Source organism: Ctenocephalides felis, unplaced genomic scaffold (assembly GCF_003426905.1).
Source record: "Ctenocephalides felis isolate EL2017-DRISC unplaced genomic scaffold, ASM342690v1 CF-g0.4_SCAFFOLD_00845, whole genome shotgun sequence".
Taxonomy (NCBI): domain Eukaryota; kingdom Metazoa; phylum Arthropoda; class Insecta; order Siphonaptera; family Pulicidae; genus Ctenocephalides; species Ctenocephalides felis.
In genome coordinates, this window is record NW_020536999.1 from 9817060 (window position 1) to 9843781 (window position 26722).

Below are 26722 nucleotides of genomic sequence, written 5' to 3' on the forward strand. Positions count from 1 at the left end.
TATGTATAAAGTTAGAAAAAAATAAAGATTACGCAGAGGTAATCTGTATGATATAAAATATTTTGGAAATAGCACTTAAAAAACCGTTACATATTTACATAAGATGAATCAATGAATCAAACATCATTATCTATCAGTCCAATTCTATTTATTGTAACACGATATGAAGCCCTTAGTAAAGCAATAAATATACAGTTTAATGACGAGTTGAGATAATATTTGACATTTGTTTATCCTATAGAATCATTTGAAGATATAGCTGTTTATGCGATTATGGAATTTCAAGATAAATTTGTTCTGACCCAGTAAACACGCGATGTGATCTTCTATAATATCGACATCGTTATTATAATGCGGTTATCGAATCTACGCCACAAGAGGATTTTAAACTTGCGTGCGCTTGTGTGTGTTACAATACACGCAAAGCTCGCATTGAGTTGTCTCACGAGACATAAACACGCGCTGTCGGGGGTAATGACATCGTTGAATTTCATGTGAGATACATGTCGTGCGCTGGTGTGTGTTAGCACACATGCAAAGCATAATCAATGACGTCACACGGCGTGAAGCAAACGCGTCGTGCGCTGCGTTGTGTGCGTTGTGTGCCGGTGTGTGTGACCCATAGACCTTATACAATTTCATGGACTGCTAGTCCCCATACATTTCTCAAGTAAAAAAGTGTCAAAAGATGTTCTATGGTATGAGGGCAAACGAGGGTAATTTTGCGGCCGAGATATGTCAAACTCAATCGCTTGAACGTCAAATGAAAGTCCGTGTGTTCGAAATTGTTGGGAAAATATTATATAATATACAATTTATGTTAAACTAATGAATGTAATAAACTATTTATATATTTATTTATTTATTTTAGTTATACAAAGTGTTTAAGGAAAATAAGAAAAAAAAATAAAAAATATTTTACATATTATAAAATTCACTGAAAGTAAGAACAGTTGGCTAGAGCTATTATGGGAAATTAGAAAGCAACAATGAAATATTTGTTTAAATGTAATATATTTATTATTGGTGTTTAAAAAGCACAATTTTTGTGTGAAAGTGGCGTACATATTATCAACTTTGCTTTTTTTATGTTCTTCATGGTGCATTCTAATTGTTAAATACATTTTTGCGACAAAGTTGATAAGGTCATGATAGTGCTGGACAAATTGCTGGAAATGGCTTGATCTAAAAAAATGTGTAAGTCCCAAGTCATTCAACTTTCGGAGAATCGTGCTTTCATATGAACTTTTGTACATTAAATTTAAAGAATTTCGAATTAGGGTTTCTATATATAAATATAATTTAAACATTTCATCGGAAGGATATGAAAGATATCCTCGATTTTTTATATCGATGAATGTCGAATTTCCCGGAATACTTGCGAAGCATTCAGAACAGGTTTTACTGCAATCAGGAACTTTACCACAGACCAAACACATTTTAGAAGACATTTTACTTTTAACAATTTTACAACAGGTATATTTTTATGCTCTTTTAGTTTAAAAACACGAGCGATCAAACATCTCGTGAACCCAAGTAACTGTAAAATTTAAACGATCGAGAGCATTCGACTAATCTCGGTAAAGCTCGTGTTCGTATTTGACATATCTCGGCCGCAAAATTACCCTCGTATGCCCTCATACCATAGAACATCTTTTGACACTTTTTATGCACTCAACTAGCAGTCCATGTATTGTATAAGGTCTATGGTGTGACCATACAAAGAAAGCTTTACATCAGCGCGCCGTGGCCACTGGTGGAACCGACTGTTTCTTTGACGAAAGCTAACCGCGTACAAAATGGCGCAAAATGTCACGAATTTATCATGCATCAAGTTATATTTTCTTTAGTATAATAATTACATTCGTTTAGTTAAGCAACTTGTTTATGATAATTGTAGAAAAGTGTAGAAAAATGACACCGTAAGTATATCATATATTATTTATATAGATATGTAATTACTTCACGATTTTGAATTCCATTTAGTGCATTATATCCTGGGATGAAGAAACGTTATTTTATGTCGATTTCTTTAGATGACAAAGGAGGTAACCAAATAGCATATCTTACAAAATCTGAGGACAATAATAAGGATCGTTTAGCAAGGTTAAAATAATTATTTTACTAAATTAAGACATTAACATATCCATGTGTTCGACATAACCTCACTTCTTAAATCTCTTAAATTAGTCGGTTGAGAAGCGGATCGAGAATGATTGTTTGAATATGTAAGTCACTACAAATATAATAGCTATACAAATATATATAAACAGCAAACACGTATGCCATGTTCATATTTATTTCAGAAGTCGTACAAAATTGGAATGAAACGATGAACAATATACAGATCTTTAGACAGGCTCAAATAATGTATGTTTAGGAGCAACTTGAAGATAATGGAGATTTATCTTCTTAATATGTAAGTTGATTCATATATAGTTGCTGTATATATATTATTTGGTAACAAATACATTATATTTATAATTGTTTTAGAAAACCTCTAAAATTGGGAACAGTATGTCATATATGCATGAACTTGATTGATGTATTGATGTATAATGAACTGAAGATAGAATGAATTCAATCAGGTTAAAAAAATGTATGTGCAAAAGCGACTCGAAGACGATTTAGATTTGTCTCCTGAATATGTAAGTTGCTACACATATGGAGTGGTATATATATTATTAGATTCAATAAAACACATTATGTTTCAAATTGTTTTAGAAAACTTCCAAGAAGTACATCATATATGAATATCCTGTATCCTCGCATTTGATGTATTGAACTGGCGATAGAATGAAATCAGTCAGTGTTAAAAATGTATGTGTAAAAGCGACTTTAAGATGATGGAGATTTGTACACTGAACATGTAGGTAGCTACACATATGGTAGCTGTATATATATATTATATTATATACAGTAAATCACATTATGTTTGAATTTGTTTTAGAAAACTTCCAAAATTTGGGGCAGTATGTCATATGTGCATAATCTGTATCCTGGCATTTGATGCAATGAACTGGCGATAGAATGAAATAATGAAAAATAGGCAGGCTGTTTGATGTATAAGGAAGTGGCGATGGAATACTTATGCAACACTTCACACTTCACGCCCCAAAAATAGAATTACGTTCATTAGATATACAACAATTTTCATTAAATATACTGTTATTAATATGTTAAGATTGAATAATTTGTAAATAGTTTTCTAGTATAGTTCATGTTAAAATTTTATAATTTCTAAACTACAATTCTAATTTGTAATATTTAAATATTGTAAAATTTCTTATTATTCACGTAAATAAATGCTTATTCGTACAGAAAAGAATATTAATTGCATTACGTCATCACTTTCAGGTGCTATTACGTCATAACTGAGTCGCCATTTTGTATGACGTCATGACCGAATCGTTTTCATTCGCCAATGACGTCATGACTGGGGTTAACGCCTTACGTCAGACGGTCTTATCATAATAAACAAACATATGTGGGTCAACGTCGATTTTCATGTATCACGAACGCCGCGTGCGCCAGAGACCGAACCTCGATAGTTGTTCGATAGTAACATAAATTTGCGGCCGTATCCATTAAATATCGAGGAAAATGAATATGGGAACCGCATGTCACACGACCTAAATAAAATATTGCCACGATGTTGTGGCCATATCGCATGTTTACTGGGGAGAAATTTAAACTTTAGTGTATTATGTATCAAATAGGTAGCGCTTATGTAAAAATACCGAAAATACCGGCAATTTTGGGGTAAATACCGGTAAAAATACCACCAAAAAATCGGGCGCTTTACCGGTAATTCGGTATACCGGTATTGCATTCCCTAATTAATACAATGCTTTTTTCACTCACCAGTTTTAGGATACAAAGCCTTGGCTGTTCGACTTCTGGTGCCTTCAATAAAAAATTCCAAAGGCGTATGATGCTCCTGAACCAGGGCGTGTACGTATCTCCTAAATAAAGCCTTGTATAAAGGATCAGCCCCTGAAAGGGTTCTCCTCATGAAAAAAGCTCCTGTTTGGCGTAGGACTGTACCCATACCACGCATGCCATGAAAATCTGGAAAAAAAAATATATTAAACAAAATAATATTTTTGAAATTTATTTTTATTATTATTACCCATTCCTGCAGCCACAGCCGGTACCTGCAGCCCTTCACAGAAAGTAACGAAAGACATCAGAATAAAATCTGCATAACTTCTGTGCGAGGGTAAAAATAATACAGGACAACTTCCCATGTTGTTTTTAATCTGCAAAACAGTATTATCAGTATTATTTGCAAGTATAATTTATTTAAAAGATTTATTTTTCTTACCGTTTGTATACTAGATCTGTCCACCAGAAGTCCTGTGCAACATTGTTTAAATAATTTGCTTAAAATTACTCCTAATACTCGTATCACCACAAGTCTTCTGTCGAGGGCCATCTCTTCCAGGATTGCACATGCCTCCAATTTAATAGTCGATATTGGTTTCTTTTCTTCATTGTGTATCTTAATAATAAATAATAATTTTAAAAAAGTTATGCATGATATTTGCCATGAAGACAATAATTGTTGTAATACCAAAATTCAATTAATTCATATATTTAAATTTAATTATGTTATCCAATAACAATTAATTAATTGTTCAATATTTAGTGTCTGAATCATTTAACAAATTAATTATTATAATATGATGAAAATGTGTTTATTTTTTAATTGAATAAGTTATTAACAAAAATGAGTACAAATAGGTATTTTTTATTTGCAAGGATAACTTTGGATGTAAATTTTTCATATATTATTTTTTCTGACTATTTCTATTTGTTTTGGATATCATTAAGTTAAAAATATTACTTCTTATCAATAAGAAAACATTTTTCTTGATAAAGTCAAACGTATTAAAAATAAATATGTGTAATCTTATAAATAAATAAACAATAAGGGCTATATATGAAATAGTTATTTTCTATCTGAAAGCTTGAAATAAATTTTTACTAGAAGTATTTCTCAAATTTTAATTCTTACACAAAGTAGCTAATTTGTTTGATTAAAAAAATATTATTATTATAGTTTAATATACCTACTTTATTGTAAATTAAATATAAATATATTTTTCATCCAATTTGAGCTTGTAAATTAAATTTAAATATTATTTTAATCAATTTTGGGGTTGAAATTAAATTAAAATGAAATTAAATTGAAATTAAAAATATTTGTTATCAAGTTTGAGCTTAAAATTGAATTTAAATATATTTTCATCAAATTTGAGCTTGTAAATTAAATTTGAATATATATTTTCATACAATTTGAGCTTTTAAGTTAAATTTTAATTTATTTTTAATAAATTTAGACTTGGAATTAAATTTAAATGTATTTTTCATCAAATTTGGGGTTGGAACCAATATATTTTTGATTAATTTAAATATATTTTTGATACATTTTTGGCTTAAAATTGAATTTAAATATATTTTCATCAAATTTGAGCTTGTAAATTAAATTTGAATATATATTTTTATACAATTTGAGCTTGTAAGTTAAATTTTAATTTATTTTTAATAAATTTAGACTTGGAATTAAATTTAAATATATTTTTCATCAAATTTGGGGTTGGAACTGAATTTAAATATATTTTTGATACATTTTTGGCTTGGAATTAAATTTAAATATATTTTCATATAAATTGAGCTTGTAAATTAAATTTAAATATATTTTTAATAAATTTTGGGCTTGGAATTAAATTTAAATATATTTTCATTAAATTTTGGGTTTGGAATTAAATATAAATATATTTTTTTATAAAATTTGAGCTTATAAGTTAAATTTAAATATATTTTTAATCAATTTTGGGGTTGGAATTTAGTATCATTATATTTCCATTCAACTTTAGACTTGTAATTAATTTAAATATATTTTTAATCAATTTTGGGCTTGTAATTTAAATTTAAATATATTTTCAATCTGTTTGGAGCTTGTATATTAAATTTAAATATATTTTAATCTATTTTGGGGTTGAAATTAAATTTAAGAATATTTTTAATCTATTTTGGGGTTGAAATTAAATTTAAATATAAGTTTCATCCAATTTGTGCTTGTAAATTAAATTTTAATATATTTTTAATTTATTTTGGCTTAAAATTGAATTTAAATATATTTCACTCATAGTGTAATAGAAATGAATAGAAAAATTATTCATATAATAAAAATATATTTATATATTACAAAGTTAAAACAATAAACTTATTCTTGTAAATTTCTTAAACAATTTTTTATCATTTGTCGTATCGTAGAACCAGTTTTGCTAAAGTAAACTTTGTTCTGTCCATTATATTATTATTATGTATTATTTACATACTTTATTTTCAATGACATATTTTATTTAGCGCAATAACATTTGCATTGAATATTTAACTATTTTTGCAATAGAATTTAAATATTATAATCAGGGTGATAAATATAATAAATATTTAACAAAAGCAAACTTCCATTAAAATGAAAAAAATAATATTTATTATATTATTTTTGTAGTTTTTATCCAACAAAAAAGAGTCAAATTTGGTTATTTATTAAAAATACTGTTTTAGAAACAAAATTTAGACTTTTTGATATTTTATTTTTTATTTTTTGGAAATATGAATTAGTTTTATTTCTATTTCTATTATCTGCATGGATAATGATTTGTGTATATAAATAATTTCATTATCATAAAATAAATTTTAATAATTGATTACATTAATAGAAAAATACTTCAAGGTAATTTTCACTAAAGTTTATGTGCAGTTGCATTTTAATACTTTAACAATTAAATATGCAAATATGTAAGAAACCTAAAACTTTGTTTTATTTTTTACAATACTTGAAAAAAATGCTTTCATAAATTAGTATTATAATAACAAACATAAAATGATTATAAAAATGGAAATTATTAAAAGGATATTTGACCTAGAATTTAGCTATGTAGTTTAATTTCAATACTTTAGAACAATTAATTATAAAAGTACATAACAAAATCTAGAACATTGTTTGTAATTTATCATAATACTTCCAAAAAATATTTAAAAAAATTAATAATTTTTAATAATTATAAAATAAATATAAAAATATAGTTTTGTTGAAGTTTTCACAACATTTAAAAAAGTTTTACTTTTTACTAATTATTATAAAAACGGAATTGGTAATTATTATAAAGGATATTTTCCCTAAAATGTAGCTATTTACTTTAATTTTAATATTTCAACAATTATATATATATATTTTTATGAGAAAACCTTAAGAATTGTTATAGTTGATTGAAAATACTTCAAAAAGATTTACTTTCATAAATTAGATAAAAATTATATTATAAAGGATATTTGCTATGGAATTTAGCTATAGTTTAATTTAAATACTTTAATTAAATATATAAGAAATGAATAGAAAAAAGAGAAAAAAAACTTAAGCAATTAATAGGAAATTAATAGAAAATTTAATTAGAAAAAAATCTTAAGAATTGTTATAGTTTACCATAAGATTTGAAAAAGTTTTACTTTCATAAATTAATATTTATAAGCATAAACATCAGATTTTTTTAAAAATGGAAATATAATTTAATATAAAAGATATTTAATACTTTAATTAAATATACAAGAACTGAATAGAAAAAATTAAGAAATCTTAAGCAATTAATAGAAAATTTAAATAGAAAAAACTTATAATAGAAAGAATCATAAGACTTTAAAAGTTTTACTTTCATAAATTAGTATTTGTAAGGATAACCAATAAAAATAATCCAATTGTTATAAAAATTTAAAGGGAAATTATTATCAAGAATATTTGCTATAGAATTTAGCCATATAATTTAATTTTAATACTTTAATTAAATATATAAAAAAATAGAAAAAACCTTAAATAATCAATAGGAAATTAATAGAAAAAATAATTAAATAGAAAAAAACTTAAGAATTGTTATAGTTTATCATAAGACTTGAAAAAGTTCTACTTTCACAAATTAATATCAGTAAGGGGTAAACATCAATTTATTATAAAAATCGAAATGGAATTTAATATAAAGGATATTTGCCATAGAATTTAGCAATATAGTTTAATTTTAATACTTTAATCAAATATATAAGAAATATATAGAAAAAATAGAAAAAAAACCTTAAGCAATTAATAGAAAATTTAAATAAAAAAACCTTAAAACCTGTTATAATTTATCATAAGACTTGCAAGAGTTTTACTTTCATAAATTAGTACTTGTAAGAATAACAAATATGGATAATCCAATTATCATAAAAATTTAAATGGAAATTATTATAAAAGATATTTGCCATAGAATTTAGCTATGTATTTTAATTTTGATGCTTTAACAATTAAATATTTAAAATATATAAAAAAAACTAATACATTATTCTAGTTTGTGGATTAGGATATTCATCTAATTAATATAAAAAATCAAATAGAAATTATTATAAAGGATATTCGCCATAAAATTTAGATATAAAGATTAAATTTAATACTTTTTAACCATAAAATATAAAAAATCTAAAACATTTTTGCAGTTTAAAGAAGTTTTACCTGCATAAATTAGTTCAATAAATATAAAATTATTGGTAAAAATAAATATCAAATTAGTATAAAAATGGTAATTATTATTAGAGAAATTTGTCCTAGATTTTATAAATTCTGAAGTTCCAGTTTAAGGAAACCAGGAAGGATTTTTATAATAATTTGATGCTTATAAGTATATATAAAATATTATTATACATATGAAGTGAAATCTGAATAATGTCCTAGGATTTTTTTTTAAATATTTTATATTTTTACCTCTTGCAGTGTTTAAATTAGGAATATAGCTATAACTTTGTAAGGACAAGCATAAAATTATTAAAAAATTCAAAACAAATTATTATAAAAGTCCTTAATTTTTAAGTGAAACTATAATAGATATTTCATTGCAATTTTGTAGATTTTTTTACCTATATATGTGTATATAATTATTTAAAATTTAATATTATTTATTGATTATTTCAAACTAACCTGTTCGATAGCATTAGAAATTTCCGAACTATGTAAAACCAAAACTTTCAGCTCCTCCGGATTATAATATTTAGTCTGTTTATACGCAATTGTCGGCCTATAAGGATACGACATAAAGAAAGCATCGTCATTTTGTAATTTTTTCTCTGCTAAAATATTAACGTAATCTGTCCTTTCTTCCGACATGTTTACCACTATTCATTAATAAATATTATCAATAACTTTTAACATTGCATCGTGCATAGATAACATAATAATAATAATCAGTTGAATAAACTAAACACTGTCCGTTATATTTGTAGTATTTTTTTAGATTTATTTTGTAGATTAAACTGCGCACTTATTGTTATTAACAGTTGCAAGTAAATGTAAATAACGTCAAATGTCATGCGAGATGAACGCCATGACGCCATTACTAAAAGCTTTCACTTTGTGTGAAGTTGCCTGCAGAGGGAAAGTTAGGAGCAATGGAGATGGAGAATTATTATTTGAACTTTCTAAATACCGAATTCTTATACAAATTATTAAATTTTGTGAATAAAATTATTCTTTTGTACGTAGAAACTGAAATGGCATCGCTATTGTTCACCAAATATTTGGAAAGTCGGTTTATAATGTAGTAGTAAACGATTAAAAAATATGGTCGGATGATTTTCAAAAATTTTTGATTTTTTTTTGGATTTTTTTTTAAAAATCTAGTTGTGCATCGCATCGTGCTTTAAAGCAAATTTCAGAAACTACCCGTATCCTAAATTAATTTTCGTCAAAAATTTTGAAAAAATTGATATTTTTTGAAAATTTTGATTTTTTTTAAATTTTGAAACCCATTCTGGTCGTTTGATACATGGAACATTTATAATATAATAATAATTTTGATCGCCAAATGATATTTTTTAACTTTTAACATTTTTTAACTTAAAACCGCTGTTTTGCCAAAAATTCAATCAATTATTCATTCCGTTAATAGGAATAAAATGTTTTTTGAATCATTCACTTCGGACGCCCCGTTCTCTCAAAAACTGAATTACAATTTTTGGCACTTTTTGCTCGGTATCTCCAAAACGGCTGGACCTGCCTTTGGCACAAACTAATCAGCAAGTCTTCTTATTAATACGAATCAAATGTTTCTTAAACCATTCAAATCGGTTGATCCGTACGGAAAGCACGTGCTTTCAAAATCGTCGACGAAAATTTGTATCCGCGCATGTATACGTACTACACACACATATAGATTCTTTTTAAGGCATGCCAGAGAGTTCAGAAACTTTTGAAACGTGAAGATATATAAAAATTTTCGCCTTAAATTTTTTTGCAATTATTATAACACATCCAAGGGAAAGTTAAAAAAAATCGTCATTTTTTGAAAATTTTGAAATTTGTTGTATCTCTTGAAATTTTTTGAAAATTTTGAAATTTTTGAAATCTATTCAAGTCGGTTGATTCACACTCTCAAAAATGTTGAGAAAATTTGTTTGAACCATAAATATTATAAATGTTGGTACGGAACCCATAATAGCTATTATGAATATCCGGCGAATCCTTTCTAGAACATGTAAGCAAAATTTGTACTCATTTATAAAATCGTCTAAGGATCATTTTTGACCGTAAAATGGCATTTTTTCTATTTAGTTGATCCGTGCTCTCGAAATCGTCGACGAAAATTTATATCTCACATACATCTATTTTTTCTAAGGTATTGCAGCTTTTTCAGATAAATATATTTACTATATGATGGATATTTTTTTGAATGTGTTGATATAATATAATATCAGTCAGATTAAGCAGGAATTCATATGCTGATTGTTATCTAATTGTTTGTTTTCAATGAATAAAATTTAATAATCCTTGTTTAATTATTTTTGCACATTTTTTAGATTGTGTTTGTTATTGTTATGGTTCTACAGTCATTTGCATCCATTGTGTTTCAAGTTATATTATGTTTTTGAAATTTTATCTTATCTGAATGAAGAAATTTAATAATCTTTGTTTAATTATTTTATCATTTGTTTTTGAGAATCTGTTTTATATAATTCAGATGTTTAATTATCTGCTACGCTTATTAATCCATGATAACTTATTTGAAAAAGGGACTATACAATTTATTATTTATTTCAACAATTTTTGATGGTATTTTGTCCTACCTAGTGTAATTTTTTGAATGTTTAAGAATTGGGTTTATTTTATCCTTATTTGTTAATTTATGAATTAAATATTGGTTATTTTCCTGTTTTAACTTTTTGACCTATAACCGCATAGTTCCAATTTTACTACAGACTTACTTCGATCTCAGAAAAAATGACAAATTTCTTTGATCTTCTTAGTACAAACATTTCTTGATGTTGTACCTGCCAATTTTTGGACTTTTTCTTTACGTTATATTTATTTCATTCAGATTCATCTCCAAGTTGTGAGTTTTTTTTTATTTATTTTTCACTGATTCATAATTTTTTTTTTTTACTGCTTCTTGAATGATTTAAAGCTGTTATTATATAGTAAATTTATATTAAATTAGAAAATCCTGAGAAATGACTAAGACAGTTACTAGTCTAAAAATATAAAACACATAATTAAAACAATAAAATACATTTATTACATATATAATTAAATAAAATTTAATTCATTGTCGTAACATGTATTATAAAACAATTCATAAGTAATTTCTTAATTCTTAATAAGTTTTTAATAGAGTATACTCTATATATCATATAAAAATAGTATATCTTATATTTTTATATATATGGCATATCAATCAATTGATAATTATATTGCCATGACTATTTAAGCAATGCTTATCATATGTATTTCATCATAAATATTTAAATTAAAACTATATCTATCTTATATCTAATATTTTTAAAATCTAAGTTAAAACTATTAATTACTTCCTCGGTCTACCAACCCCTTTCTTACCACCTGCAGCAGTTTGTTTATCTTTATTGGTCTTATTGCTTAACAATGGGTGTTGCTCGTCTCCTACCACTCCTTTCAATTCGATATCAAAAGATTTGCAGTTTCTTTTCTTCTCCGGTGGCTGTCCAGATGCCTGTGCGGCTTGAGGACTTGTAGCTGTTTCCCATTCTTCAGGATCTTCCACCTCTGGTGCTATTGGCAAAAATTGTAAAGAATCATCATCGCTACCTTCATCAGTGCTGCAGAAAGCGGCAACTACATCAACTTTGGTGACGTCTACTTCAAAGTCTTCGTCTTGTTTATCTTCTCCAGATAAGTCTACGGATTTGTCTTCATCTTTCACATCAAACTCAGATTCTCGCTCTTCATATTCAACATTTTCATCTAGTTCTTTGAAATCTGGAGCAAATGCTGACCAGTTTTCGACTTGATTTTGAGCCCACACAGATACAACTCCTGAACTGATACTGGCAATGATCGGTCGAACGGGATGCCAAACAACATCAAGCAGCATCTCACCTTTAGTGCCGTGAAGGATTTTAACTAAACTACCTGTTGATTTTTCCCAGACGTACAGAGCGTGTTGTCTTGCAGAACCTGCACAAATATATTCTCCGTCTCCTGAAAATGTGCATTTTTTCCACATGGTTTTATTTACTAAATCCTGCAATTTTTGTATAGGTTCTGGTTCACCATCGTTTCCGCAAGCAAGAACTTCTTTGGCATCATAAACTCGGATCACTCTATCAGCAGTATTTACTAAAAAGCATTCACCCCTTCTAGCAAACTCTATACTACGAATAGCTGTTGCATTTGAAGTACCTACAGTAATTCTGAAACTAGCTTTAAAAGCAAAATCTGTTGAGCTCATTACTATAATCTTTCCTTTCGAGTTTCCTGTATAAACATACTGGCCTCTTCTATCAAAAGAAGCTACAATATTTAAGTCACCATCATCATCTACAGGTAAAATTTTATGCTCACCTTCATCATCGACTAATAAAGCTGCATGTCTCATTGGACAGACAAGATATTGCTTTTCATTTCTGGGATGAAACTGGACTCTCATTATCGGACAAGGAAACCGATATTTCTGGATACAATCACCGGATAAAACATCCCAAACACAAACATTATTGTCGGTAGAGGCTGATAGCAATTTTCTGCCGCTTCTAGACCAACTCAAGCTACATATCGGATGTACATGAGCACTTATAACTTTAGCAATACCTCTTGTAAGAAAGTCCCAAATTACAATTCTTCCATCATTACAACCGACAGCTAATAGTGTACCTCTTTTATTAAAACAGCAAGTAACAGCCAAAGAAATGCAATCTAAAGATCCGTCGAATTCTTCTGGATAGTTTTGGCCGAAGGATTCCAAAAGCTCGAGATTCATCTTAGAACTGTTATAAAATCGTAGAGTGTTGAACAAGAAATATAATTTGTGCAATTATTAAAATATAATTTGAATCAAATTATTAAAAATGCGGTTTATTTAAATAATTAAAAAGAAAACATTATTATGGTTATATTAAAACTGATACTGTAATTGCTCTCCGCGCGTAACTGTCGTCTGTTAAAACACTGACATCTCTTTTTTATAAATTAGTAGTGAAACATTTCTTTAGCATTGGGCAATACTGAACTCAAGAAATTCTTCTTCTTGCAGCCCTCAAAACTGCCTCATCTTGCAACTCTAAAGATAAGAAATGACATTTGTACCTCTTCAGAGGTTTATGAAATTTGTAAATTAATTATTTTTGGAAATGAAAATTTTAATATTTATAAACTGATTTTAAACGATCCATTTTCGTAGTCATGTTATTAATTTTATCACCTGACCAAAAATCAAATTGTATATAAAATAAATTCATGTTTCGCAACAACTCGTGCTATATTATGTCATTATGTATAATATAAATTCAAATAAAAATATTTTAATAATGGTAATATAATCAAATTATTAATATGATGTCTGCAATTTTCATTATTATGCAAAATGGATGAAATTCTTTTTCGCCTTCATCAACGTGTTGAAGCTTTACAGGTGATGGTAATAAAATATTTGTGGAATAATTTTATGATTAAATTTATTTAATTAGTTTTGTTGAAATTAGGTACAGGGTAATATTATGAGCCAAAATGGTACTGAACTTTTACGACAATATTTAGCTCAACTACGTGTTACGATGTCACAGGTATCAGAAATGAAAAATACTAAATGACCATCTATTATTTCATTATTTTAATTTGTTCATATTATGCCAAATTTAAATTTATGAATTATTCAATAACAACAATAATTTATTCATGTTTTTTTAATACTAAATTAGTACTTAAACAATGCAATATTCTTTCAATACAAAGATAGAATTTTGCACTTCCTATAATTATAATTGAAGTTTATCTGATTAGAATTTTTTAATATTATTTACAATATTTTCCAGATTATTAATCAATGTGTTCTTACAGCTAGCAAGTAATGACAGAGTTGCAGAAGCTCAACATTTTTTCTCAAACAACCTATCCAATTTAAAACAGCATTATGCAAATGCCCGAAGTAATTTCACAGAGCTAATACAACCTGCAGTCATATACGGACATTTAACACATTTCTTTAGAAATGAACGTAAGCAAAAATAATCAAATTCTAGCATGGTTCATAAATTTTTCCCATAATATTAATATGAAATCATTTGTTGTAGTTGCCATTAATAACACATTTTATCTTATAATTGGACTTGTGATCGGTGGTGCTGGTGGAACTATGTTTGGGTGGTATCTTGCCTGTCCTCCTATTACACCAAATTTTATGAAAGCGGTTGTTGCTATATCGTATCGTGGTATAAATGTAGGTAGATAAGGAATAAATATTTATATTTATATAGATTTTTAACAGGTTGTACACCAGGTTGTAATATATTATTTTGTTACTATTTATTCTTTGATTTAAGTATTTTATTAAAGCTGTCAACTACTGAACAGTTGAAATAATAATTATAACAGGCTGTGACTTCCAGTCAAAAGGTCCAAGTTCCAGTTTTGAACCAGCAGTCTGACGAATTGCTTATCCGTGTTAAAGCTGCCGGTCTTGTAAAATTGGATGATCGAATTGCCAAAGGCTATGCTAAAGTTTTGCGTAGTCTGTACTCAAAATCTAAGGTAAAAAAGCAGTTAAATATGTAATATACATTACATGATACAAAAATACATCTCATACATTGATTTTTATGCAATTTAATGTTTTTAATAATATGTATTTCAATGCACAGTATATTTTATATTAAATTTTTATTATTAGGAAAGTTTTCCAGTGATTCTTGGGAGAGCTTGTTCAGGTGTGGTCGAAGCAGTTGGAGGATCATCAGATTTATTTGAACCTGGAGATGAAGTTTGGGCAATTACGCCTTATTACTTGCCAGGTTTGGCATCAGAATTGACAATAATTCATCAGAACCAAGTTAGCAGGAAACCGAAACAATTGGGATATATAGGTTTGTTATTTTATTTAAATATTAATATAAATTTTATACATCTCAGGCAGGCCACAAAGTGCCTGGTATGAGAGATCATATAAAATATCCATATCATGTATATATATATATATATATATATATATATATATTTATATATATATATATTATTATATATATTTATATATATATATATATATATATATATATATATATATATATTAACAAAGTCTAATAATTGTTATGCCCGATTATTAGACTTTGTTAATACATATGTCAACATCAAATTCAGAATCATACAATATATATATATATATATATATATATATATATATAATATATATATATGATTTAGTAGTTAATTTTGATGTTGAAATATATGAGTGAGTTCTTGAGGGCGATACATCACACAAAGAAAAGGCAAATATTTATAAAATAATCTTTAATTCCAAACGTTTTGACATTCAATTTAATGTCATCATCAGTGGATATTGAACATAGTATTTTATATCTAAAAATGTGTTCACATCACAGAATTTTGATATAACCAACCAGTCGATAATCATGAATTTTTTAGTAAGAAAAATAAGAGTTTTGTTTTGCAAAACTGTGAAAATTTTTTTTAAGTATTATTGCACAGACCAGAGGCTATGTTATCTCTACACGACCCGAGGCAAAAGACTTTTGTATCAATGTTAGTGCAAAATTCTGTGATGTGTACACATTTTTGCTCCAGCTTAAATTGGTCTTTGTCTGCATATACTATCGCGGTATCATCTGCGTATAGTATATATCACCCCTTTAATTTTGCTTTTTCCAAGTTAGTCGTATTCACAAGGTATAACAAGTGCCCTCGTGACTGACCCTTGTGGTACTACACATGTTAATTTGCATATTTCACTTGCGCCATTTACAATCTTTGTCCTCATTATTTGTTTGTTCGGTCAGAAAATCCTTTAGATTGCTGAGAAGATTTCCACTCATAGTTCTAAAAGTTTATTGATTAGTATCTTGTGATCTGTTAGTGTTATATTGCCACTATTAGTAAAAAAAATTTTTTTATCCAAATCTAACACAAAAGACTTGGATTAATGATTGTGATTTAGAAGATATTCTGAAAATCAATGAAGGCGATACAGTAAGAAAGTTATATTCAATTAATTAATTTATTTATTCAATGTCCCAGGCAATAATATAATATAATGACATTTTAAAGTGTATACATTATAAACTAAAGATAATATGTCAGAAAATTAGAGTATTAAAAGTTCATTCATTTAGTTCAGTTCGATTTAGAAACATAGAAATCTGCTTAGAAGGTATTAAGAAGGGTAAATAAATTAAATAAACTAGTGCTGTATGGCAAGGCCAAATTCTGGAAATTTCCGCACCGAATTAATATTTTGAAAATTTGAATCATTTTCGATATTCGATATAAAATAATTTTGAAATAATTTAATCGGATGCTTATTTTTCTCAAAAACTGCCATTTTTTGCACATTTAAGTCTGTATCTCCGAAACGGCTGGACCTGCCTTTGCCAAAAAAGCTTTGGTTTTTTGAACCATTCAAATCAGTGGACCCATGCGCCTTAAAACGTGGATGAAAAATTGTACCCATACATCCTAACACACACACTCATATCCATTTTTATAAGGTATGCTAAAATGTTCAGAAACCTCTCAATAGTGGAGAAATATAAAAATTTTCAATTTCGATTTTTGGATTATTACAATAACTTAGCCTACGGGAAGTTAGTAATAGAATTAAAAGAAATATTCACTCATCATAATTATCTTTCTTTAACTTAATTAATATTCCTGCATTAAAGTGACACAAATTCTGTTTTAATTTTCCGAAGGAAAGGCTTGAGATCTTTTAAACGATCACCATTATCTCTTAAAAATTGCATAATATCATTGTGATCATTTAAAAAAGCAAGATCGAATGGTGTGTTTTGCGTGTTATCATATACATTAACATTGGCTCCATTTTCTATTAATAATTGCACGATTTTTAAGTGGCCATTAAGGGCTGCATAATGCAATGCTGTACGTTTTTCTCCATCGACGGCATCAACTTCTGCGGAATTCTTTAAGAGAATGTCAATAGTTTTTGTATAAGGTTTTTTACATGACTCTAGAAGTAACATTGAGTCTATCCAAGGTACTTTAGCTTTGGCACCATTGTCTATCAAAATCTGAACAATCTCATAGTGGTCGTTTTCTGCTGCTACTTGTAGTGGAGTATAGCCGTTAGCAGCAAAAGTGCAATCACGAACTAAATTTTTATGATTAGATTTTAATACAAGGTTAGCATTGGCTCCAAAATTCAGAAGGATTTTAGTCATTTCCGTGTCTCCTTTGAATGCTGCGTAATGTAATGGAGAACCGTAGTCAACATCGTGACCATTAATAACTGCCTTCACAAAATCAACATCTATTTGTTGTAAAATGCTTTTCACATCCTGGTGTTTTGTATTTGAAATTGCGTCTATTAGCTTAACAAAGTATTCGTTAAGCTGTTTCAATAACTTGTAAATTTGTGAACAGTTGTGGAAAAATACAAACAATGATTCTAAAAATGGAGCTTCAATTTTATTTTCAGCTATTTGGATAAATATTGACCAAAGGTATATTAAATTGTCACGATTGTGTTCAAAAATTCCAAGTATATATTCTTGGAGTTCAACATCTATGTTTATTCCTTCTATATTTAGCACATCCAACAATTTGTCATGATCACACAACCCTTTGGTTTTGAGTAGTTCTTCCATTTGATTTCCAAATCTCAAATGTTCTTTTAACACTTGTATGAATGCACCTTCCAGTTCTATTCCTCCTTCCATAACTAGATCATGAATACGATGTATCAGACTTGCTTCAGGTATCATTTGTGGATTGGTGTTGTTTGTATTTTTAATTTTATATTGATGGCAGTTTAATTTGCTAAGAACATTAACGATCAGTTGATATCTCACATCCATTGGATCGATCCCTTCTTCAATACCTTTTTTATGGAATTCATATATTTTTCTTAGAAAACTTGTTTTATAATAGAGCTTTTCAGCATTCTGAACTGTTGTAAAACCATCAATACAAGAGTTATATCCCGAACCACCTTTAAGAATGAGTACGACCCTATCATATAAATTGCAAACATAATCTTTTTCTTTATTTTTAAAAGGGTAATTATAGAAAACAAATTGCGGTATCCAGACATTATTAGAAAAATAACGGTCATTGCTTTCAAGAGCTCTCAAATAGTTTATTAAAAGTGTGTTCAAACTTATATTGAAATCAAAACCCTTTTCAATGAACTTCATTGTTATTAATTTATTGTACACGAGCAAGTACGATAAAAGCTTGTCACTATCCTTTGCCGAAATTAAATCTTCGATATCAGTCTGTCCTATCAGCAGACAGGCTGTATCAGGTGGCACAGGTTTCTTAACTATTTCAATTATCGGTAAACGACTTTCATGATAATCATTCCAGAAAGGTTTACCGTCAATCAAATTCATCTTCAATCCAAATTCTAGATAGTTCATTAAATTGTTTTCAATTATATTTTCCTTGATTGTATTAAACCTTGTTTGTCTCCAATTTTCATCAAGCAACATTTTATGAATTATATATTGTGCGATATTCTGGTGCTCATTATCAATTGCTAAAAACAAGGGGCTTTTAGTAAATTTCCTTCTTGTGACATCTTTTGTTAAGAATTCTGCGTCCAGTTTATCCACTAAGGCATAAGAAAGTTCTTGATGCCCAATTTTTATACTAGCACGTAATATTTCGTATTCATGATTTTGATCAGGAATCATATTTACAATTTCAAGTGCATCTTTTTCAGCAGCCATTAAATCAGAAACAAATTCAAATATTAAATCGTAAATCCTGTCATAGGATTCGGCAATATTTTTTAATAGCATTTGAATTTTAATCCCTTTGTCGAAAGTGGTAATATAATTTTCGTTATGCCTTGCTTGTAATTGTAAAAATTTCATCACTTGTATATCATGATATTTATTAATGACACCGTATACAATATCTACTACAAAACATTTCTCGAAGTCATCAATACTAATGGATTTGAATTTATTCCAAAAGTAACAGGCGACGAAATATTCAGCGTAGGTTCGGTGGATAAATTTTGGCTTTCCGCCAACATTGCCAACAATAATTCCCAATTTTTCAATAGCATGCTCATTTTCTTCCATTAAAACTTGAACGTTTTCTAATTCTTTTTGATCTAATATTTTTACAAGCTCGGCTTTTTCAAGTAATGAAAATAACGCTAATAATTCATGATTTTCTAGAACCAATCGGTAGTTTTTGTCTTCTTTGAGCTTATGATATGGATCGGCCATGTCAATATTACGCTTTTCTTTGCTTTCAATCTCAAAATATTTTATTTCAACAAACTTTTTATATAACATAACTAAATCCAGACCGCTCCATTTGAATTCATTGTTGTTACCCAATGTGTAATAATTTTCGAAATCATTTTGTAAAATATTTGCCACCATGAGTGCTTGCAGTGGAATGCTCATCATCGAATCAGAACTATTAGTGATTTTATCTATCACTTGTAACATTTTAGAAATTACATTTTCTGATCGCTCATCGTTCCATTCCTTAATTTTGCAACTTTTTTTCCAGAATTTTTGTAACAATTCGACCTGTTGTTCGCGAGATAGTGGCTCTAGTGAGTGCGAAGAAACTTCAAGTTTGTTTTCCAACTCGATTTTGATTATGTTGTAAGGACGGGTGGTTATCCAAAGATTCTTTATTTTGCTCATTTTCAAAATAAAAAACATCTCCAGAACTTTATCTTTGTAGTGTGGACTAATCTCATCGAATCCGTCAAATAGTAAAATCATTTTTTCGTTGTTGTAGCAATGATTAAATAGATTTATTTCTAACAAATCCGACTCATTAATTTCATTTTCAGATGCTTTCAAAAATAAGTTTCCGTTTTCTACAATTAAATTGTTTAGTATATATTCGATAATCGAATTTCGTTCTTCTTTCTCTTTTTCCTTTTTTTGAAAAAGTTTGAAACGTGCAGCTTTATATAGGAACCTAATAACATCTAATTCTTTGAATTCGCTTTGATTTTCTACTTCCTGCTGTAATTCGGTTGCATGATTTATTAAATTAATTCGTAAAATCATAGGATGGATCATGTTGTTTAGTCTGCACTGCTAAATGTGTCAATGTCGTTGATTTGCCCATACCTGGATCGGCGGAATTGATAAATACTTTCGCTGATGAATCTGTTTTTTTTTAAAAGTTTTACTGGTACTCTGACACTCCGTCAAGTGCATCGAAATTGTTTGACTGCGGCTGATTGATCACGACTATTAACCCACTGATGTTCATTCTTGAATTTGTCAATGAATTGTTCTCGGCCAACTAATGTTCGGTCTATATAAAATTCCGTGTATTTTGCATCTACTAATGTTTTTCCAATTTCTAAAGTATTATCATTGACAAGCGTGGACAAATCTTCACCTTGTATAAGACTTTTGGAAGAATCATCTATTACGGTATTCAAACAAGTTTCTTCTCCTTGAAATATGATCTTTTTTGATAAAATTATATTTTGTGAATTTTCATCCAGATTACTCAAATTAATATGATCATCTATTTGCTCCCAAAAACTACCAATTTTATAAAAATAATCTTTGAATTTTTCAGCCAGAGTGTCATTCTTTTGAGAGGTTATAATTAGTTTTTTCTTATTATCAGAGTTTAGTAATTTTACAAAATTTGAGTAGAGTTCACTTACATTTTCTTCGGTGACGTCCGAAATGATTATCAAAATTTGCCATTGCGTTTTTTGGCTTAATGCTTCCAAAATTGTTTCAACATAATCGCGCGATTGTGAATAGATATACTGGAGGTCAATAAATTCGACATTTTCACACGATCTATACTTTTGTACTAATTTAATGCATGTTAATAACTTTTGCTTTGTGACAATATTTAACACTCGTTTCTCAAGTTGATCTTCAAATTCTGACAATCCCAGTTTTGTAATCGAATCGCATTGAAATTCGACGCCAAAACGTTCGATACTCTTAATATACATAATTCTCAAACTGTTTAAAATTGGTTTTATCTTGAATCTCTTTGTACACATTATCGAAATAATTACAATTTTCTGTTAAATACGAAGTTTGATCTTGGCATTTCCACCACTCCTGTATCTTATTGTGAACGTGTTCAAAAACGGTATCGATTTCAAAACTGGAATCGAAAAACGATTGTTTTTTTTGATAATATTTATTGATTCCATGCTTAATTATTTTTTCCACGCCATCTTCATTTGCTTGATCAGTATATAAATATGTTTGATTTAAAAATTGTCTGAACAGCTTGTTATCGATTAAGGACAACATAGGAAAATCCTTGATATCAATTTCAAATCGTACTTGATTTAAATTCTCATGTGTTAAGCCGGCTTGTAATTTCTTGAAAAGATTCTTGGAACACATTGGTAATGAGTTTTCGTCAGTATTGAATTTGAGCAATCCGGTCGAGTCATCCAAAATGAGAAGATTTCCAACTAAACCACCGATACCGCCGTTGATATCCAATTCACCTTTTGTGAGAAGTTTTTCAACACCAACTATTTTGTCATCAATTTTAATAATATTATCCCCATCTTTCAAATTTTTTAACAATTCAATTAACTTTGATGACAAATGATCTAATCTTTTATTTTGCTTCTTTTCGTTTCCTCTTATTTTTAAATCAAGATTTCCAAAACCAATCGGTAATTTGAATGATAATGCAGCATTTTTGTTTTCTTTTAATCTATTTTCCTCAATTATTTTGTTAAAAATAGATAACAAATTATTATTATCATCGGGTCTAAATTTTCCAGTGCAATATTCTTTGGATTCGTCATCAGAAACAAGTATGATATTCTGCGCCAAAAATACGTGGTAGGTTTTCATCAGGTCATCCGAGAGTATGTTTTTGTAATTATCTGGGTTAGAAAAAATAAATTCATACATTTTTTCAGCCAATTGTTTAACACGCATTTCCTTTATGGTTTGGACAAGACCATCCACTTCAACGGATTCCAATGGTAGAGTTTTTCCTTTGGCATTTGTGTGAAGCAAGTCATCATTGTTTGTATAAATATTTCCACTTTTGTTCTGATTAAATTGCTTCCTTAGAAGGAGTATAAATAATGAAGCTGCAATCTAAATCTTGAAAGTATTCGGCGAATACAGGATCTTTACAGTCCGGATTGAATTTATATTTAATAGATAAATAACTATCGTAATACTTCGGTAGACCAAAATCTCCATCATTTTTCTGTAGTTTTCCTACTGTAACTTTATTCTTGGCAGGGTCATCTTTGTGTTTGGCTTGTATGAAAAAGTATTTTAATTTTTGTTCATCTTTCGACTTGCACCTCAGAACTATGTCGTCAAAAGCACCTAAACCTTCGACATTTGTACCTAAAGCAAAAGAATCGAGTTCCGTCCTGTTTAAGGCTCTTACCAATATCAGCATTATCAACTTTGTTTCATAATGTTGGCCTCCTATTCCTGATGTTCCTGGTCTTTTGGGATATTTATATTCTTGAATTGCAGGGAGACTTTTTATTTGGGTTCCACGAGTTTGTCCTCCTAAAAAAGATCAAGTTAAATGTAGTATGTATATGCAATGTGTAAAGAGTATGTATGTGTATGTGTGTGTCTGTATGCATGTGCGGATACAATTTTTCGTCGACGATTTTGTGAACACGGATAAACCGCTTTGAATAATTAACTTTGAAATTCTTCAAAATTAGGTCTTTTTTGAAAATGATGAAAAATGCCGAAAATTTGAATTTTTTGAAATTTCGAATTTTTTCAATTTTTTTTTTAATTACGAAATTTTTTGTAAAGGCATTTTTTGCACACCGTCCACTCAAGTAAAATGTTTTTTGAATTAATTTAATCGGATGATCCGTTCTCTCAAATTAACCATTTTTGGCTCTTTTTGCCCCGTATCTTCGAAACAGCTAGACCTGCCTAAAACTAATCAGCACGTCTCCTTATCGATACGAATCGAATGTTTTTTAAATTATTCAAATTGGTTTGTTATTTCGTACTGTCGAAAATGTCGATGACATTTGTTTGAGCCATATAAGTAAACTTCAAAATTAAAAATCTTGGTACGGAACCCAAAAAAAATGACACAAAATGCGTTTCTCTATGAAATATCTGATAATTTGATGTGCATATATCCAATGAACATTTTTGACCGCCAAATGGCATTTTTTAAACTGATAATTTCTGGGAAAACAGGTCTAGCAGTTTTGGAGATCCAATAAAATAAGTAAACTAGTGAAGCATGGCATCGTGCCTTAAGGCAAATTGCTGAAATTTCCGGACCAAAAAATAAAATTTTTAGAAAAGGTTCAATTTTTTTTTTAAACTCTGAAAAAAAATTGATTTTCCAGAATTTTAAAACTCACTAGTTTTCTAGGCATCTTTATGATGCAAGTGAGTTAAATATAGAAGTTCACCTACTTGGTTCCTTTGTGAATGAAGTGCTTGCTTCTTCGTCAATTCCTACCATATGTTCTGATTGATTTTCACTTGTAGCTAATACTGGGCACAACATTTGCGCAACTTTTTCATTATTAATCATTTTGGCAATATCTCGAGGTGTTTTACCGCTGTTATTGGAAACATCAACTTTTGCATTGTGTTTTAACAATATTTGCACAATGTCTTCAAATCCTTTCGAAACTGCGATGTGCAATGGAGTATCGCCCCTTGTATTCCTGGTGTGATATCTGTTTTCCATTTTGGATGCAAAAGTTCCTCCACCAAATCTTTTTTATTTTTTTCTGTGGCGTAGTGCAAAGGCGTATTGTCTTTATTATTTTTGTCAACTATGTTGGTTTTTACACCAGCGGTCAGTAAATTCTGTACCACTTCTAAATTTCCGATTCTTATGGCTGAGAATAGTTCGAATTTTTTATCACGTTCTTCATCGCTGTCACTAAAGAAATTTTCACTTGATTTTGAGTCATGATCCATTTTCACTTGCTCCATAATAACCGACAGTAAAACTTGAACTGATTATTTCTATAGAATTCGATCTGCGATTACCTGTTGTTTACTGCAAATTTGTCTTATCTTGCCAAAGTGGATAATTGATTAAATTTGATTAGATTATGAAAAACTTTCGCTGCCGATAAAATTGTTCTATCTACAGGAAGTTAATAATAGAATTAAAACAAATATTTACTCATCATAATTATTTTTCTTTAACTTTCTCAAAAATTCTTGCAAACGATTCAAAATAAATACACTCTCTTTGCCATTTAACAAACAAGTTTATTAAACTTATTTTTTTATGCACACTATTTGAGGCACAAAAAACTGATGAATTTTTAGCTAGGACTATTTACTTATAATGTTTTTTTTTTAATTAATTTTAAATTACTAATAAACTTATGTTTAAATTATTACAGCTGCTGCAAGTCTTCCTTATGGTGGTTTTATTGCGATGAAAGCACTTGAAGGTGCTAATTTAAATGAAGCCACTGCTAAAAATAAAAGGTTAGCAATAATAATAACTTTTTCTAAATTTTTTACATACCTTAATATTCTTTTCGTATATTTTATATACTTTAATTGTACTAACAGAGATTTTTTCATATCTAATTAAAATTGACATTGTATTTTGTTCATTATTATTTTAATATAATTTTATTTCATTTAGAATATTCATATTGGGTGGAAACTCCCCAGTTGGATGCATCCTTGGACAATTACTACAATCGTGGGGAGCTCACATTACAGTATCTTGTGCACCGATTGGTATAAAAGTTGCCAAAGGCCTTAGGTATAAATATTTATACCAAAAATTAAATATAAATTATTATTTAAACAAATCTTTCTATTCTCAGGAGCTCATGATGTCATAACATTGATTCCTGAAAATGTAGATAGCAGTATGGCAGAAGATGAACTTCAAAATAGCACTGATTTATTGTTAAAGGAATTACAACTGAATGATCCATTTGATACAATATTTTTAACGGTGGAATCAAATATGAAGCATACGAGTGGTTGAATTTCATAAATAAGGAAGATGTATTATTATACTATTGAGCCGGAATTGTTGAGCGATAGCTTGGGTTTAATATTGAGGACAATATATTCTTTTGGTTTTTATGCTAAACGAATTATTGAGGTATGTGGTAGATATTATACGAAACATCATGTAATTTGAAATTTTAAAAATGATTTTATGTTTCAGCATATTTTTGGAAGACAAACGTTACCAGCAAACGTAATACTAGACAAATTAGCATTATATGTTGATAGCTATCAAATACGTACAGTAGTAGACAGGGTAAGATATATTAAATTTTACATAATGAATTTTCACCAGTTTTGTTTATATATCAAATTAATTTCAGGTTTTCACACCATCTGATTCAGAAGTTGCAATGGCCCATTGTTGCAGTGCAGACTCGATAGGTAACACAATAATTAGTTTTCAAGAGACTTGAATATTAGACACAAACCGTCTTATTGCCAAGAGTGCCTGTTTTGTATCAATAAGCGAATTTAGTTGCCAATGAATAAACATGTGTGATGCAAAGCGACATTTAGCCAAAAATTAATCAAACAATTGTTTCATAATATTGGAGTGTATATAGAACAAATTTTTAATGTGTATGTATATTGTGTGTTTTTAATAAAGATTTTATTCACGTTTTGAAAAGTTATAACATGGTATTATTTTATATAATACTAGATGACCCGACAGATGTTGTCCTGTACCGTTGTAATATTAATTTGTCAAATCCTGTTCATAAGTGTATTATTCAATCTGCCATACATATACTCTATATCTTATATTATTTCAATTTTTGGCACATTTCAGCTGCTTATCGACATTGATAATGTAGACGTTTCATTTTTTTTATTCATAATTACGAATTTATTGTGCATTTTCTAATATTGTCTAGGCTCATAAGTAAATTGAAATTTTTGGTAGATGATAGTTTTGATTTGTTTTTAATGTCAAACAATGGCTCAAATATTTTCAATGTCAAACAATGACATGTGTTTTTTTTGCATTTTTTTCCCATTTATTTCTACAATATTACTATATTTTTATAATCACATTCCTTTAACAAACTTCAGAAAGATTTATCAAAATCCGAATAACTGTTCATTTATGAAACTATGACTGAAAGAAAGTTAATTACATTGCATTTGCATGTAATTAGCTAAAATTATTGATACTTTCTTATTTCTATATCTTGATAATACATCAAAGGGCATTCAA

General features: G+C 28.4%; 3 protein-coding genes and 1 long non-coding RNA gene across 5 annotated transcripts; 2 read left to right on the top strand and 2 right to left on the bottom strand.

The window, feature by feature from the left end:
- The first annotated feature begins 1724 nt into the window (after nt 1–1724).
- Nucleotides 1725–3132, top strand: LOC113363823. Of its 2 annotated transcripts, none has more exons than XR_003365969.1 (6): nt 1725–1922; nt 2037–2228; nt 2307–2419; nt 2494–2648; nt 2725–2869; nt 2951–3132. It is a non-coding gene; the product is annotated as an uncharacterized LOC113363823 (long non-coding RNA). The 2 variants fall into 2 exon arrangements; XR_003365967.1 differs by having other exon boundaries at nt 1726–1922; nt 1987–2228; nt 2951–3131.
- Nucleotides 3133–3856: 724 nt separating this feature from the next.
- LOC113377587 (dihydroxyacetone phosphate acyltransferase-like) lies at nt 3857–9316 on the bottom strand. Its single transcript, XM_026617957.1, has 4 exons — nt 9011–9316; nt 4328–4504; nt 4133–4262; nt 3857–4071 (listed from the first exon to the last, which is right to left on the bottom strand). The coding sequence occupies exons 1-4, from the start codon at nt 9194–9196 to the stop codon at nt 3857–3859; spliced, it is 708 nt and encodes a 235-aa protein (XP_026473742.1). The 5' UTR covers nt 9197–9316.
- A 2534-nt stretch (nt 9317–11850) lies between these two features.
- Nucleotides 11851–13480, bottom strand: LOC113363792 (retinoblastoma-binding protein 5 homolog). The gene has a single exon (XM_026606276.1). It carries the CDS (start codon nt 13317–13319, stop codon nt 11889–11891), a length of 1431 nt encoding a protein of 476 aa, XP_026462061.1. The 5' UTR covers nt 13320–13480; the 3' UTR covers nt 11851–11888.
- A 255-nt stretch (nt 13481–13735) lies between these two features.
- LOC113377596 (reticulon-4-interacting protein 1, mitochondrial-like) lies at nt 13736–25495 on the top strand. Its single transcript, XM_026617969.1, has 9 exons — nt 13736–13970; nt 14041–14121; nt 14396–14552; nt 14629–14774; nt 14930–15085; nt 15225–15417; nt 24891–24978; nt 25142–25257; nt 25329–25495. Exons 1-9 carry the CDS (start codon nt 13923–13925, stop codon nt 25493–25495), a joined length of 1152 nt encoding a protein of 383 aa, XP_026473754.1. The 5' UTR covers nt 13736–13922.
- Nucleotides 25496–26722: the final 1227 nt, after the last annotated feature.